This window comes from Clinocottus analis, unplaced genomic scaffold, assembly GCF_023055335.1.
Source record: "Clinocottus analis isolate CAN_PGR_092001 unplaced genomic scaffold, fCliAna1.0.p SCAF_18, whole genome shotgun sequence".
In the NCBI taxonomy this organism is placed as follows: Eukaryota; Metazoa; Chordata; class Actinopteri; order Perciformes; family Cottidae; genus Clinocottus; species Clinocottus analis.
This window is the reverse complement of record NW_027175909.1, coordinates 13,176,705-13,194,755: the sequence shown is the minus strand read 5'-3', so window position 1 is coordinate 13,194,755 and position 18,051 is coordinate 13,176,705. Positions and strand designations below refer to the sequence as shown.

At 45.6% G+C, this 18,051-nt stretch overlaps 1 protein-coding gene across 1 annotated transcript; it reads right to left on the bottom strand.

Moving 5' to 3' along the window:
- Positions 1-1,509: 1,509 nt before the first annotated feature.
- Positions 1,510-3,515, bottom strand: sox17 (SRY-box transcription factor 17). The gene is made up of 2 exons (XM_068581783.1): positions 3,062-3,515; positions 1,510-2,715 (listed from the first exon to the last, which is right to left on the bottom strand). Exons 1-2 carry the CDS (start codon positions 3,357-3,359, stop codon positions 1,802-1,804), a joined length of 1,212 nt encoding a protein of 403 aa, XP_068437884.1. The 5' UTR covers positions 3,360-3,515; the 3' UTR covers positions 1,510-1,801.
- Positions 3,516-18,051: the final 14,536 nt, after the last annotated feature.

The window sequence follows — 18,051 nt, the reverse complement described above, 5'->3', positions numbered from 1 at the left end:
GACTCCTTCCTGTGTCTTTAGGACACAGAGTGCGCTCTTCCTCATCAATTAGCCCTGATCAATTTGTGTGAGGAGATAATATGGCGGCTGACATGGGGGGGGTCTGCCTCTCCTCTGAGTCTGCACAGGTGACCCCCCACCCGCTCTGCGGAGGCCTCGGGGATCGTGGCCTGAGCCTGTTGTTATGCACCCATTAGCTGTAACAACAGGGAGGATAAACCTGCCACTCAGCTGCAGACTGAATTTAAACACATTCACACCAATTACAGTGGATTGTTCAGCACGGCCCGAAGGGGAATAAGTCCGTTTGTGTGGGAGCGGGGTTAGAAGACGTAACAACACACACACACACACACACACACACACAGACACACACACACACACGTGTATGGAGTAAAAACACAAGTTGCAGTTGGAGCCTGAATACGATGATTTTCCTTCTTGACATTAACAAGCGCTGACATCATAATGGCGGCCATGGGAAGAACCAGAAATATTTACCTTGAGGTCCAACCACGACTTCTCCTACATATGAGGATATTTCAAAACATCCAGCACGAACAAAGCACATTAATATATACACCTCTGGAGCATGTTTCCTCTGAAGCGCTAAAAATGGATCGCGAGGTCAGGGTGATTGACCCCTCGGAGAAGAACCTCTTCCCTTTAAAATAGGGAAAATCTCTATTTATATAGCGGGACTCTTTGTCAGCTATAAATACCACAAATCATTCTCAAGGTTTGATGTAATCTCTTAAAGATTTTCAACTGATGAATCAGACGTGCGATGAAGCAACGGACTGGCGTGAGTGGATAAATAGATCATAGCCCTTCAGGAATAAAACCTGATGTTACGGTTGTGTGATTATGCATAGCTGGAGAACGGTAATTGTATCATACCTCATTGTCAGCTGTGAAAATACACAAAGTAAAGTTGTCGCCATTGTTTAACAGAAGTGTAGTGAGTTTTAATGGCCTCTTCCATGAATCAGAAAAGACTAAATCATTCAGAGGCAGGATGTCCGGAGCGTAAACTGCGCTCCCATGCTGCGAAAACAAGGCGCCATGTGTAACGCGGACACTGAGATTACCTCCACTCCGGCCGGGCCAGGAAGCCGGGTCGCGGCCCTCCGCTGCCCCGCTTCCAGGTGAGCAACCGGGGCTGCTGGGAGCCCGTTTACGCTCCATGTGGAAGAGGGAAAAACCAACAGAGGTAGAGCCGTTTAATACAGAGCCGACGCCGAGTGAAGGTCGGGATGAGTCGAAAAAAAACCATCCGAAAAGTGAATTGTTCATAAAGCGTTTTCTTTTTTTGTTGCTATAAAGTAACGCATCCTGTCAGTAGAGACTACATTTAGATAATACAGCGTTTGATTAAGAAATGAAAACATATATAACATAAATAATACATGTGTAAGAGAATGTGAAAGAATAAATACAAGAGGGTGAGTCTATTTGCAAACATTTATTTCTCAAAAGTGCAAAAAGTTTTTAAAAAAACACCTTCAATATATACATAAACGTTAAAATAGTGGCAGTTCAATATTTAATATCACAAAATGAATCCCTGCAAGAGAGGAAGAACAAGTTAAAACCAGTGTTTAAAATATTCTATGGCTTTTTCTTACAGTACAACAGTCTTCCATAAAGCGACATGTTAAAATCTCGCGGGCCTGTAGCAGTGTGGGCCTCGCAATGACAAATAACAAAAATAAAAAAACATTTTTGTTCAAATTTAGCTACAGAGATTTGAGGTCAGATCATGTGTCCTTGCAGTGGGGAAACGTGGGCGGGCGGGAGGTTAGGAGTTGTTGTAGCTACAGTAATACACAGCTGTGCTGGCGTCTGACAGCACCGATGATATCAGGCTTTCAGATCCCTGCATGCCAGGCTCGTGTGGCCCGTACGGCAAGCCTGTCATGTCCGCCCGCGCCGCCGAGGAGCTCAAATACTGCTCGAACTCGCTGCGGTCCACCTCGGCCAGCAGCTCGGAGTGGTGCATCTGCTCCACGCTGTCCGCCGAGTGAGGGTGGGAGTCGGGCGGCGGGGAGAGCTGTCCTGCCCCGCCGGGATGCCGCTTGGGGTGGCCGGGACTGCAGTGCTGAGTGTAATACATGGCCAGAGGGTTGGGGCACCCCATGTAGGACGGGGGCTGGGCGGGCTGCTCCGGAGCGGAGCCAGGGTGCCGGTGCAGGATGGAGTTGCCGTGGTGGTTGGAGTGGTGGGCGGCGTCCTGGGGCTGGTACTCCGCCACCGCCGCCGCCGCCTGGGAGTGGTACGCGTACGCAGGCATCATGTGGCAGTCCTCTTGCGAATGCGAGGGGAAGAACATGAGGTCTGACTCCACGGCGTCCAGGGGAGACGTGTCCGGCGTGGGGAGGCTGTACGTTTCGTAAGAGGGGCCCCCGTGTGCCTGAGCGTCCCGGTAGTGGCTGAGCGGCTGCGGGGGGACCTGGAAGCCGTGCTCGTGGTAGCCCATGCCCAGGCTCTCCACGCACACTCGGCCGTCCCCGGGCATGATGGACGGGCCCTGGTGGTCGGACACGCCGTGGACCAGGAAGCCAGAGTCCAGCCTCTTAATCCTCTTCACCTGCTTCCGCCGCCGGGGCCGGTACTTGTAGTTGGGGTGGTCCTGCATGTGCTGAACCCGCAGGCGCTCGGCCTCCTCCACAAAGGGCTGCTTTTCTGTGACAGGAAGGGCTTTCCATGATTTCCCTGCAGGTCAAGAGGAGAGTGCACATCAATGATATGTCAGCAGATACCGTGTATGCGGTCTGGTGATGCACACAGAAATAGCTTGTTGCCATTTTAGGGGGCAGGGACGGGATTTTGAGGTTACACGTGCAGCTTAACTCAGACACGGTCACTTTTAATAACACGGTAACTTCACCTGCTGCCTCCACGAGCCCTGACAAATAACCTCAATGTCGTTTGATCAAAAACGAAAATGACTTTAAACACCAAACTCGTAAATAACAGATGTATAAATCTTCATCAAATATCCTGTACAGATCTGGCACACAGACACGAGACGCATTAAACGAAGTATACCATGACTTACCCAACATTTTGCTCAGCTCCGCGTTGTGCAGGTCCGGGTTTTGCTGCGCCAGTCTCTTGCGCTCATCCTTCGCCCAGACCATGAACGCGTTCATGGGCCGGCGGATCCGCGGTTCGTTCTTGCCGCGATTCTGGCTCCCGGAGCCCGAGGCGCACGGCTCGTTCTTCACTTTGGCGTCCCCGAGAGGACTGAGAGGGTCGGCCCACTGGCAGTGTCCCATTCCAGGCATCATGACTGACATCGTACACCTTGCCTGGGTCTGATCGTCGCTGGCGTAACCCGCATCGGGACTACTCATCTCTGTCCAGCTGGGAGGTCGTGGAGAGCCACCGGGCAGCAGCGCGCTACGGCCGAGAAGCAACAGACCCGATACGGAGAACTTAGCACGCTTTCTGGCTGAAAAGCTGGAAAAGAATTAGTCACATCCATAAGCCGTTCGCAGGAGTCGCATGGACTGAAGTGAACCGAATACTCTGTGCTGGATGTGAAGGCTGCTATAAACTCACAGGCAGCCAATCACCATGTGGTGGGAGTGCCCACTACCACAAAGGTGTAAAAAAGTTTGAGTAGTCCGCCTCCGACCCTTGTTTGAAGCGCTGAGACCTCTAAGGAGGGACGCTGTGAGACTCATATTAGATTAGATTATACATTTAAAATAAATATATGCACAACATGTTTTTGTTGCGATATTAAACAAACCCAGGCTTTAGTGTTTAAAAAAAAAAGTTGCCAATGTGTGACATTTTACCTCCTTTAGGAGATGAAAGAGGTGAAACTGGCGGTTTAATCCACACATTCACGTTTACTTAGTCCAGTTTTAATCCTCAGCCATGCATTAGACTGACACTGATGTGCAGACATCAATACGCTCGGCAGCCTGTGTATTGGAGAGGGGGTGAAGTCTTGAATATCAGGTTTGCGCGTGGAGTTGATGGTCCACTCATTCGCCACTTTTACGCACAATAGTCTCGATGGAGACGTTCTTTGATTGCAGTCTAATGAGAAGGGCTGGACAAAGGGCGTTTGAGTATTTCACTTTCCTCAAAGTGAAATCAATCGACATAAACTAGAAAGCTTAAATAAACACCCCTTACATGTTTGTTAAGTGACGAGGCCTCTGACACAAAGAACCTGTAAAATGTTGCGATACTGGAGCGCTTTTGTCTTCGGCTGTGACGCGGAAATGTCAAAACAGTCGTGGATACACTGTCGTTATCCGACCAGACGTCGGTCTGTGATGTTAATGAACCGATCAAGCAGCTGATTGATTGAGTTGTGGGCGTAAAACGCTTCAAGCTACTTTTTCAGTATCACATTTATGAAGACAACAGATATGCCTAGAAAGAAAAAAAGCCCACATTTCTCTGATTTTTATTCACTAAAAGGTGTATAATGGTAATAATGCAAAGTCTGTAAAAAAAAAAAAGAAGAAAAAAAGCATGTTAAAAAAAAGTAATTTATTATTTTTGTGGTCAGCTATTTTACTTCTTACAACAACTCATACAAAGCTTTATTTAGGTACGTTTCACCGAAAATGTCTGAGCTATTATGTCCCATTTCCATTTTTTTTTACCTCAGTAGATGTTTATTCACTTTATTGTCTGATCAATAAGCTTTGTCTGAGTTCAAAAAGGTAAAAAAAAGACTACAAAGAACACATTTTGCCTCTAAAACATCCCTTACTGAGACTTAAAGTGAGAGTTTGAGGTGAAACTTGAGGACCGCTTCACTGAGCAGCAGTCATGGAGTATGTGTCGAGGACAGCAGCCAGTATCGTCAAACACAAACTCCATCAACTCTCTGAAACACACGTGCAAGCTGCAGAAACGTGTGGGCACTGTGTATCCTTGTTTTCGGAGCAGCTGCGCCCGACCAGGACGGTGACCGGTGTGGGTGAAAGGTTAAAGCAACCTGTTGCAACCTCAAATGTCCAGACCTGGAGTGTTGATACACTGAATGAAGCCCCCGTGTTAGTGGTCAGAAACCCAAACATCGCCCACAAGCCGATGCCGGTTCTTATCGGAGCCGGCAGGCCTCAACCTGTCAGCTCTTCTCGGCCCGTTCCCATCTCGTTGTGGCATACGGTCGCTGTGACGCGGCGAGAAAAGGGGCTGACAGAAATATGAGAGATGCTTATGCAACCTTTTCGTGCCCCCGTGCAGACACCAGCGGGGACACAGAGAGCACGCCGGGTGACCCTCTAGGGGTCGGTGGGAGGGTGTTTTGGATGGAGGGTCCGGCCAAGCGCTGCATGGGACAGGATCTGAACTATAATACTGTCATCGTCTATTTTACTGCTTATGACCTGATAAGGTCCCACACCCCCCCCCCTTCCAGTCGTAAGAGAGTGGAGAAAGAGAGACTCTGTGTTTGCATGTGTGTGTCTCTGTGAATGCGTGTGTTGACATGGGCGTGGGCGTGAGCTCTCTCTCTCTCTCTCTCTCTCTCTCGCCGTGTGGGAGTGTAAAATCCTGTCTTTTGATGGGAGAAGTCATAAAGTCTGGAGTCGTAGCCACATTTCCTCTACAAGGTGAGGTTCAGAGTCGACCCAAAGGAGGGGTGGTGGTGGTGTGTGTGTGGGGAGGAGGGGGGCGGGGGGGGCACGCCTCACAGCCCCCCTCCTCCCACTACCCCCCCCCCCTTGTCCCTCCACCAAGTCCCCCGCCCCGAGCCTGGGGAGTCTGGGGCTGGGTGGGGGCCAGGGCTCTCGACGCCAGCCTCTCGACTCAGCGCTAAGGGAGAGGTCACTTGGCTTGCTTACACAATGGCATTATCTCAGTTCCAGCCCTCGGCTACTGCAGCGGTGAGCACTTCCTGTCCCTCTGCGAGCACTTCCTGTCCTTGGCGTACAGCAGCACAAACTGTCCCGCCTTCCGAGTGAGTTCTGAAAACGCGGTGGAGCTGCCGGTCGCCAGTCTCGCTGTGTATAAATGTCTGTGGGCGGTTTTCTTGGGAATTTGCACAATGCGTTCGCTGGCTCCTTTGTGCCGCGCCGCGAGGCAGCGGTGTTAGTTTAAATCACGGGGACGGAAGGTATATATGTGTTCGCACTCGGCCGCCGATCCCCTGAGCCGCTGGAGCAGCGGAGGCCTGAGCCGGACAAAGCCGCAGAAGGGAAAAGTGCTCTGAGTTTGAACAATACTCTAATTAGCAGCCAATGTTAAGGGACTCGTGCCCTATTCTTATTCTTACACTTCTTCAAGGATGTTTAGTGAATTCATGGAGCAGGCAAACAACAGATCCTTAATTCATATTTTGATAATCGGTTCATCACTTGGGTCCTTTATCATGAAGAAAAATACCAAACATTTGCTTGTGTCGGTGTCTCGAATGAGAGGTTTTGCTCTTTTTCTCTCTCTTATCTTGTTGGTCGGACAGAAATATGACATTTTACAGACAGAATGTATCATTTGTTCATCATTTACGCCAATGTTCTTCAAATTGGGAAAGCACACACTATTTAAATTTCATGCAAGTACAATGAAACACAACATGATTATACAACTGTAATATATATATATCGCTTTAAGATTTAAATTTTCCAGTCACACGGGTCTTTTCGGTATAAAACTTAAATCAGCATTATCATTTTTTTTTGTCCATTTGGCACTTTGGCATGAAGCTGGAAGCACAACATTGAACTGTTATCATCTTATAAAGACTCATACGGCTCGCAGTCAGCAAACAGTTGCTTATTCGCACCTGCAGGAGAAACAGAGAAACACAAACATTTAATTTGGAGTCATGTTTCAGTTGTCGCTGTGTTTTTGGTCTCCACCAACCGCTGAGGGAAGTTTCTCTGTCGCTGCGTTCACTGGCTCGTCTTTAACGCGTCCGTCTGCCGAGCAGGTAGCCGGCAGTCATTTGGACATGTGTATTGTAGGAAAATACATTGGAAGCCAGGCAGTCAGTGCGCAGACCTTTGTCATTATCAATGGTGAGATAGGGATTGTTTAGATTATCTGATTAGACTATGACTTCCTCTAACACCTGCTGGGGAGCGGGAGGTGTTTCAGGATGGGGGGAAGGAAAGAGCACATAACAGGTGTGCAGAAGAGAAAGGAGGAGAGAACGTCTGGATTCTGTAAATAGAAATCACACTCTTTTCCCCGAAGGTGGAGGTTTTAACACTAATAAAGTCACTCAGGAATTCACAAATGAGTTCAATTCTGCTGTCAAACTGTGTCAAGGAAAAATATAACTTCTGCACGGCTTTTTTCTTGGTGGTTGATCTTCAGTATGAGAATCGTCCCATGTGGGAGATTGCAGATATGAGAGATCATCCACAGGTGAACGGTGGTGAAATTACCCGCACAAAAAGGATATGAGAGTCGACGTTTGATCATGTTTTTTCTTTCCCAGGTCCCTCTTTGGTCACAAAAATTGGGGACTTGAAATTCCGGCAAATGACACCGTAAAAGCAAGACAGAAACCGATCACGCCGCCTCTCACTCACACGCACGCACAGATGACCTGATGTGTTGTTTTCCTAACAGTGGTGCAGTCTTCCCGCTCCCTCAGGGGATTGCTGGGAACGTTTCCTTGCCCGAGAGCACACACCCGGACCCTGCAGAAAAAGGGTACAGCGCTGCTGGGATGTTGTCTGCCTCAGACGAGCGGGGACACAGAGGAAGCCGCCTCCGCTCTCGTCTCATTGTTCTGGAGGCGTTAATCTGTCGGGGATCTGCCGGGAATCAGGTGGGAATCTACTCGGCCCCTGTCGTGTTTATTGGCCGGCCTCCCCTCCGCGTCGAGCACAGGGGACATTTTGATATCTTCACCCCGTTGCCCGTCCGCAGCACCATCCGGCGCCTCCCGCCAAACGAAGATGCTGTGATGATAAAACGACTTCTTGTTTGTCCGCCGCTGCTCAGTTTGGAGATGAGCACATCCGCCTTATCTCCTCGTCTCGCCCTCATTCCTCTCAGTCTGTTTGACTCAACTCAAACCCGGGACCGAGCTTAAATATGCCTTTAGTCTCGCTAACATGAGGATGTTTGGAAACTTTTCACGTCAAGTTGTGGTGACCTCGGGGTTTGCGAGCTGCCAGGGGTCGGCCAACAATAAAACGGAAGCAACAAGTAAAATAATCAAAGTCTCTTTCCTGAGAACATCCATCGTGCTGTGGTTTCAGTCAGGCGACTTGGAGGACGCCGCAGCGTAAAACCATGAAGTCAAGGATAAAGGGAACTCTGAGAGGATGAACATACAGTACACATTGGAACAAACATAAAAAGTACATGAAGAAAATGATTATCGACCGCTCATAAGAACCAATTAGGGACCAATCAAGTGGAATAATCAGAAGCTGCTGAATCAGCATGAATCACGCTTTGTGAGAAAATATAGCAAGGCTAGCAGTTTCCACTTGTTTCCTCTCTTTATGCCAAGCTAGGCTAAGGGTCTAAATGCTGTGGCTTCACATTTAGCTCACAGACAAAAGAGTGAAAAACTACACTTATTTAGAAGAAAGTGTAATCCCCAAAATGTCCAACAATAGCTTTAACCAAAGTGACGGATTATCCTCATCATCAAAATCACTTCATGCATTCATGAATGTATACCTTTGCAAACAAGTATGAGTCAAAAATCAACCAGGAAGTCCGTCTGTAAACTCCGATGGGCTGTTTCAGAGGAAAGAACGATCCTTTAACTCTTATACTCAGCCACCCCTCTTGATCTCAGGGTGACTTTCACTCATTTGTAACTGTGCTTGCACTTCTTTCTTCCAACACCACAGGGACAGGGAAGTATTAATAGAACGTCTTGATTGACTGATGAATCACCATTAGTAAGCGGGGAATGGGAGAACCAGGGCTTCCTCAGTGAAACGATTAGGGAGGTCAGCCGCTTGGGAGAGCAGCCTCTTTCATCTCCTCACTTTTACTGGCCCGACCCAAATCCACATTGTCCTGACGGGGACTAATCGAGACCTGTGTTTATCATTTTTATGACTTTATCCATTAAGACGGAGGTACGGGGGCCTTCCTGTTCTCCGGGTTCCTTGACGAGGACCAGTCGCATTATTAGGGTCAACCTCAGCTCCCATCTCGCCACGCCATTGTTCCTACTGCTGCTATGACCATTCCCAAACTGATAAGCCGTGTCTATTTTAAGTCTTTCTTTTCTTTTTGCCCTTGACACGAGTATGAGCCTGAAATAACTCATTTTAGTTGAACAAAAACATGCACGTGAATATTTGCAAATATAAGAAAACATCAGAAAATGAACATACAGTTCTATAATAACCTCTTTTATATTTAGTTTTTACCATCCAAAGGATGAAGTTATACTCCTAAACAATAACTTATAAGACAACAATACTTTTGTCCTGCTGAACAGATAAACAGCAAAGTGTTTTTTGTCGTTTTCAGCTCTCACATGATGCCTTCTCTCGCTTTGTGGCACAAAAAAAGAAGATTTGCTTTAGAAGTATTGGTGAGAAAACAAATGATAGATTATGTCGAAGCGGCATTATTGTTTTTCTGACAGCCGCCAGCCACATAAATAATACTCACCGCAACTTGACCTGCCTTTGACCCCACCGGCCGAGAAGTCCCTCAATTTGTCTAATCTGTTTTGCAGCAACAGGATGATGCATGCGGAAGAGATTGCACCTTCACCGGAATAATACCCAGACTTTAAAATCAGCGTGTGATGCCTTTGTGATGAAATGAGTTAATTACTGATCAAACTCTCCAGACTAGTTTTTGTTGGAAACAAGGGACGAGACAGTGAAGCCTTTGTATATGACAATCAGGGTGTGAATTGATTCCTCGGTGGCTCAAACACGCTGAATCCTTTCATGTGTGGCCTTTGCCTTGGCGAGGCGCTAAAGCGTAGAACAAAAAAAAAAAACGCAGATACCCCCGAGGGTGCTAACAGGACGCCGTGGCGGCCCAGGGTGACCGATTTCGATCAATAATGGCGTGTGTGATCAGTGGCATCGCACCTTTGCAAGAATCTGGATCAATAAGGGAGCTGCAGAGACAGCAGATAAGAGGAAACATCCCAGCTCAAACTTATATTAATATATATATATATACAGATTTTTTTTCTATCGTGAACTAATGCAATGTCATTTCTGGAGATTACAGAACAAATACTCCAAAAGTCAGAGCTGGAACTTCCTCTTAGACGCAACAACTTCTCCTTTATTGGACCGCGGTTAAAAGCTCCTTAAAACTGTTTTCCCACGTCAGTAATGATCTTCTACGTTACCTGTTTATGATGCAACACTTTCATACGATCACGCTGCCGCTGCCAAATCAGCTGCACACGAGTCTTTCTTCAACTCAGCGACACTCGTGAGCTCTGCAGACCCTCGTGTCCTTTATTGTGCTAAAGTGAGAGAAAAGGCTGAGGAATGTGTTGTTTTCACACAGCTGTGGTTTTATGGAGGAAATGCACTGTGTGTGTGTGCGTGAGGGCTTCCTCCCTACGTTGTTCCCTTTACACTAACGCTGCAGAGACACAAGCGGCATTGATAGCAAGCGCCGACCCACCTTTATTCAGTTTCACACATATTTTCCGTCGACTTGTTTCTTTCTCTCGCTCAAGGCTCTCGTCAAAAGAAATGTCCCGTCGAACCAAGTAAGTCGCGAGGCAGATGGATTGGTGTCAAGTTGACGTGACAATTGGGCGGAATTTAAAAATCAACCTCAGGCGTGAACATGTAACTTTCACCTTTTTATTATTTCCCACTTGAGAGCTGGCATTAACATGTTTAACACGTAATTAAGACGAAGCACGGTTGTTATAATCACAGTGAGTCACAGGGAAATGTACGGCATGAGAGCATTTCATCAATACGTTATCTCACATATCTGGCCTATCTTACACTTCAAGGAGTTCCTGTGTTTGACTAAACCTCTCAGTGTTAGAGTTCACCTGATGGAGATTATCTCCTCGGTTCATTTACACACAATGGTCCGGATCATCAATATCTACTCACGCCCTACAGTCGCACCAAAGCCCACCATGCAGCCTCGGTTTAAAGCAATACATCTGACTACATTTACCATTTAGTAGATATTCATTTTCTTGGCAAGATGAGAAGATATGAAGCTTCTGTTAAGGAGTTTGTTAGCTTAGCTTAAACTATAGCTAACTAGCACTCGCCTGTTCGTAACCAGTCAAACTATTTTAAACGGATTATGTTTTTCCTTACAATCATATTCAATCACTGTCAGCTGATCAGCCCCAAGTGATTATTCCTACATGATAACATGGGAAAAGCTCATATCAGGAAACTCAGGGGAAAGTCCCTCCTGATATCATCACGTTTCTGCATCCAGACAAAAGCTCACTACCTCCACTGACATGCTGCATGTGTGTGAAACAATGGAGACCCGAGAGGACGCTATTCGCAGCTGAAACATGGCATCCAGATATTCTGATCAATGCCCGCAGTGCAGACATTGAACTTTGCTGCAATTGTTGCATTCTGCTCGGCGACAGGTTCGGCTTTTTTGGCTTGCCACCATCCAAAACATGTGTTATCGCCGCAGGCTGTTGAGCATGGGGCCTTATCTGATGGCCTTGTGGCCTTACAATAACACAGGCTCTATCATGCCTTAGCAGACCCGTATCTGGCAGCAGTGTCATAGAACAACAATAAATACAACCTGCAAGCGACGCACATAATGTTACTCAAGATGCTCATGAGAATATATGAATCTGATTTGATAAATACACCAAATTGAGAAAAAATTTAGACGAATAAGTTCGAATTTTACTGTGTAATAATGGAAATTACAAACCCAGGAAATATTCTTTTACGGTGATTCATGAAAATAAACCAAGATGACATCGACTCAAGCATGATTCTGTGCATTTTAACCATGAAGCAGATTTCACAGCCGTGTCCTCATGCAGTCACCTCTCGCTGTATTATAAGACACGGCCTTACAGAGTAAATCAAAGCAGACTATTTCCTCAGCTCAGAGGAAAACCCCTCGGAGGAGAATGAGTTGATAAAGTCCCAATGTGCCCACGGCTTCCTCTGAGATAAATAAATACATAAATAAAAACACGCCTGGCCACTTCAGATTTATTGTTCCTCTGTAGGCCGTGAAGTAGAGGCTTTATTGTTTATAATAAATAAGTCCATTAACAGATTTGGCCCAGGTGGATGACATGGCCTGTGTGATATCCACTCACCCCCCTGCAGGCACCTAGACCCCAGCGGGGCCCACAATACTTCCATTTAAGGCGGTGATGGCCAAGGAAAGGGGGGGGGGGGGGACTAGCTTAGTGTTGGTTTGACTGGGCTGAGACCGTGTCATGTTTTCTGGAGTGATAAGAGCCGGAGCAGGAAGCTGTGCGAGGGCAGGAAGGAAGAGAGCTGAGGTCTGGAAGGAGAGAGGGGAGCTGTGGAGACGGAGGATGAGGGTGAAAGAGAGCGCAGCAGCAAAAACAAGACATTCTGTAAAATCAGAAAAATGATCCAAGGAAATGCAATGCATCTTAAATGCATGCAACCGTGTGTGTGTGTGTGGGGGGGGGGGGGGGGGGGGGTTGAAGGAAATGCTTTCTGCACTGTTTCATGCATGCAGGCCAGAGGGAGGGAGGGAGGGCCGAGCTCTGCTGGGAAACGCAGAGGGAACCTCGGGTCCAGGGGGAAGTGAGTGGATGACTAAATCTGGTCTGAAAGGCCACACCAACATACACCTGCTTCCCGCAATCAAACAGGCCACACAATGATGACGGTATCAAGCATCAGGCTTTTGTCTGTTAACACCAAACTGAGTAGTACAGCAAGAAGAAAAACGACATTCACTGAAACCTGCACCAAAGAATTACAGTTCAAATTGAAAGGTTGTAAGCAAATGGAGCTCAAGTGGTTTCTCTAAATTGTGCGAGAGGATCAGGCGGTTTTTTGTTGTTGATGTTGTGGCTATTTTTTGTTGCGGTTTCGTTGATGGTTTTGGTTTGAGTCTTTGTTTGTGTGACTATGCAAATACAACAAAATAATCTAAAAAAAATCTAAATGCAACTGTGTAGCTTAAACTGTTCTCAGATCAATCTTGCACGGCTGTTTAAAATGCACCAATTTCAAAAAAAGGCAAAAGTCATAAAAAAAATAGAGAAAAGAAAAATCTGACTTTTCATCAGATGAGGAAAAGAAAAAGCATGTTCACTTTTACGCGGGGGAGTTTCTCGGTGAAAAGATTGACATCGCTCTCATTTCTGTTCAGTAAAAAGTAGCTGCGGTCAGCAGCCAGTTAGCTTAGCTAAGAAACAGCTCGCTGAGCTTTAGAGATGCTCGTTGGCAGATTATTCAAGCAGAAACCCTTCTTGGCTTGCTGTTTCCATCTGTTTCCAGTCTTTATGCTAAGCTAAGCTACACTAAACTAACCGGTGAACTGTAAACTAACTATAAGTAAACTAACCGGCTGTAACTTAATGTTTAATGAACAGATATGACAGTAAAGCTAATGAGCTAATGTTTCCCAAAATGGTAGCTAATGGCAAATGTATTGTGAAATACCATCAAAGCTAGCAGACGTAAATGAGCACAAATATTTCAAAGACACAATTTGATTTGCTGATGGTCCAAAAACATTTCAGAGGAGGACCTTAACTTCTCATGGATCAACTGTTTGTCTTGAAACCGTTTGAATTCACCAGAGGGAAACACACGATCAGCGTTTTCATTGAGCTCCAAGTGGACTTTCTCTCCCAGGTGAGAATATCTGCAGCTCAGTGCCACCCCGCGCTCATCTTTTCCCCTTTTTAATCAATCTGTTCGTCTAAAAGGATTTCTCTATTTTGAGATTTTAATCCAGCGTCTGAGTTAATCTCTGAAACTCAGGGATTGGAGGAGGGGACGGACGGGGGCATCAAAGCCACTCAACTTCAGCCCTGCTCTCACAATTACACCCGCCAGGCATCAAGGCAACCAATAAATCACACTCCCATAATGCCTCTCGGAAAATTAATTTTTCTCCAGGCTCGGGACTCGGTCATGTAGGTCAGATCGTCGGCGCCGGTTTGGTCCGTTCTCGAAAGGCATTTTTAAGTCAGATTAAAAACATGGAAGGAAACAAGTGTAAATGGTCAAGCCTCAGTCAGGTTGTGTTTGAAAACAGATGATGAGCTGGATCGGGAGGTTCGACCTTGAATCCAAAATGCGTAATCTTCACACACATGAGTTTCAAGGGAAATGCCGCCTGTCTGACATTTCAAAGTGTTTATGCTCTGCTTTACTGTGTTTTACACATGGATTATGAATCAGTACAACAGAGGGAGCCCTCCACTGGAACTCAAAGGCATTACACACACACACACACACACACACACACACACACACGCACGCACACACACACCTTAAAAGCCCTTTTGCTCATTGCCATACCTCCTAATAACACACTGTGCAGCATATAGAGTGAATAAATCTGCTTTGTCTCAGTATCACTCATTTTAAGGTGTTGATAGCGTGGCGCTCACTCCTCTGCTTGGTGGCCTTGCTGATTGGACAGTAATCAGCTGAATGAGACACACCTGGGCACCATTCATAAAAGCCTAAGCAGCAGCACTTTGTTGCCAGATCTCGTCACAGAGCCACCTCTTATCGTTTCTTTTCATAACAGCACTACACTCGTGCGTCACGACTGACTTTACAAATTCCTCACATCTGCTTGTTTGATTAATTTTGCTCATTTCTTTTGGCTGATATTCAAAAAGGTTTAAGAACAGGAACCGTTTTTTTTTTTTTTGTTGGTATTTTGGCTTGAAGCAAAAAGGGGAGTTCATCAAAGGCATAAGGAGCAACATGACATTATTGATCACATAAAGTATACAGAAGACAAGACGCTCTTAACAAGATTACAGCTGCACTTTGCTGCCTCGAGGACACACACACACACACACACACACACACACACACACACACACTCCAAATGCATCCTTGATGGATATTTGTTCATTAAATAAAAAGTATGTTTTAGCTCACAAAGTAAGCCATTTTTCACCACTTAAGGACGATTCTTGTTGCTCTTTTACTTTCCTGAATACTGCAAATAAACCTCAACACTTTGAGGGCTTTTAAAAGCCAAAAAGTCAAAGTCAGATTTATTGTCATTTTTTCACATTTTTCGCAAACATACAAAAGATTAAACGTACGTTTCTCTTCTGTCCAACATTTTCCAGCATTTCTGCTGCTTTCAAACCTGTACAAACTGAACTCTTTTTCGAGATGTTTACGAGCCAGAAGATGATCAATTTATTTACAAGTAAGACAGGAAATGAATAAGCAAAATTCCTACAAAGGTAATAAATAGAATTGTCCAATAGACACTTATTGGCATTACCATCAGACAGTATCTTCATCTGGTTATGAAGTTGATGATAATTTAAAGGCACTGTGTGATTATATTTACAGTTTCTCTTTTTTTAAACTCATTGGTCTGTTTTTTAACTTAGTGAGTTTTCTTAATATATTTAACATCTCGTCGGGTGTGTTTCTAAAACGGACCCCTGACAGAGCCACAGAGTCTGGCCTCTACTTGCCCTCTGAGGACTTTATTAGAGGTCTATTACTGTAAAGTTGTTATCAGCTATTGAGGAGGGGAGGGGGCTCTCCCTGGCTGCCACTAAGCAGTAAATAAATATGAGCCTATTGTATTCTTGTAGCCTCACTGTCCTTGCTCTTCCATGCTGAGTAAACGCTCACATACAATGGGAGGCCGGACTGCCTTGTCATTCCTGATCCCTCCAGATTGCTCTTCCAGGTCCTCTCTGCCTGGGAAAGTGGCAGCAGAGGAAGGATGAAGCAATGAACCGAAAGGGGATCTGAGGGAACGTCTCACTGTGTTGCGTCCCAGAAATGAGGGAGACCCGAGGGCTGACGTGATCAAAAAGCATCGCCGAGTTCTTGTTGATAGCAGAGCAGGAAAAGTAACATTTACCAAAGTTCAGTTAGGACGTATACTTGTACTTCACTTTATTTCAATCTACTGATTACTGCACAACATTTCTGCACAGAGCAAAGTTCTCCATTTCAGCAAGTATTGTATGTCTTTGTTGCTGTTGCGGCGACATAATATCCAGCTGACCCATTGAAGTCAGAAGGATTTATACATTTTCTTGGACAAGGTGTAAATTATTCCCACAATTTTTAATAACGCTACCTTTTTAAATTAAATAAAATGAAATAATTGGACTTGACTAGATTAATCACCCTTTATTCAAAAGTGTTTTAGGACTCAAAAAGGTGATGACTAAGATTTAATCTTCTTAATTGACAATATAATTCTATGCCACTTCAGGTTTGTAATAATATCACGCACGACCAAGTGTGCCTATGCCAGAACCAGCAGAAACCGGTTTAGGAAACAAAAAAACCTGGTTAAATTTAGAAAAAGTTCATGGTTTGGGTTAAAATAAGTATGTTTAATACATCATTATTGGAGGTAGTTAAATGCGCAAGTTAGGGAAGCAAAATAAGGTCAAATAAGTTCACGATTTTGATGTCACGTGGGTCATGTGCAGCGGTTTCCTGGGTAAAAGTCCTGTGTTTGTATGCTCACTATTGAGTATACAAATTTGAGTGCTTCTAGTACTTTTTGTAGGTATAAGTACAAACTGTGAATGAGAACAAGTTACCCCGTCTTGTGTGCAATACTTAAGCTTAATTAAGAACTCTTAGCTTGTAATGGATTATTTTGACAGCATGGTATTTCGCCACCACTAAATTGATGCTTCATGTGCAGCGGCCTGTCATTTGCTGAGATAAAAGAAAGAAATTGAAAGTTGTGGATGTTTTCTGGCCACCTTCGGGCATGCCCGGTGGAGCTTCCTCTCCAGTTTCTCCACAGGAAGAGTGCTGACGGGGCTGCTCGGACTCACAGAGTTCCTCGCATGCGAGCGGGAGCGAGGCCTTGAGCGAGGAGGGCTGCACGGCGGCGGCGGCCCTCAATCCCCGTTCCACATGGGACCGGCATTATTCAGGCCTGTCGCTGCGCCGCGAGCCCCCCGAGCCCCCCGGCATGAGGCTGCCAATACCAGGCACAGGCCCGTAATCACCGACGACATACATGAAGTAGTTTTCCAGATCGGTTTTCCTGTCCCTCCAGCTGCGAGTGGGGCAAACAGCACAGGAAGAATAACACGAGTTGCAGCCGGGCTCAGGGAATGTGGCCTTAACAAACACAGTGTAAAAAGTTAAAAGGCACACGGCTCTCCTCCTGAGAGCCTCTGAGAGAGGGAAGTGAGGCTACGTCCTGAGAGAAGGTCCAACCTTCCTCAACACCCACACAGACTCAACAATAACCTGCCACTCAAACCAAACGCTGTTGACTCTGCGTTACCTGCCAAGTTTGTATTTTTGAGATTATCTGCCACTTCTGGGTGTTGAATCAGCGTTTTCCTGCTGATCTTAACATCTGCAGAGAGATCTCAGACTAAAGAGCCTGTAGATGTTGTATTTATTGGGATATAAGTCTTTGTGGTAATTAAATCAGAATATGGTTTATTGTCAAGTAGGTTTCACGAAGCCTACATGTACATTTCATTTGGTGTATAATTGGTTCACAACAATAAACGTATTGAGATAAAATAAAACCAAAAGGTGGAATCAAGATGCTCAGTTTTACCTTTGGAAAGAACACGGTTTAAAACATACTTTACTTGCTCTGGCTTTTCTTTATCGCACACATATTTTGACTCAATTTACTGTAGTAGTAGTCCTGCTACTTAAAACCTCATCGTCACTCCTCTGGTTCACATCCTTTTGACCTCTGGATTCCTCTAAATGAAGCTGGTGCGCTGTCATCACCAGTTCCACACGTCCATCGGCTCTCAGTGCAACCAAAAGACAGATATACTTTCCTTTGTTTATTTTGATTGTTTAAAGAGGCCCGAGGGAAGGCCGGCATTTCTAAATATTCACAATAAAACGGCAACACTTAAAACACCAAAAAATACGTTCTTTTCTGCTTTCCCATCATGCTTAGCGCCTCATGACCCCTCAGATGAATCGTGTGACC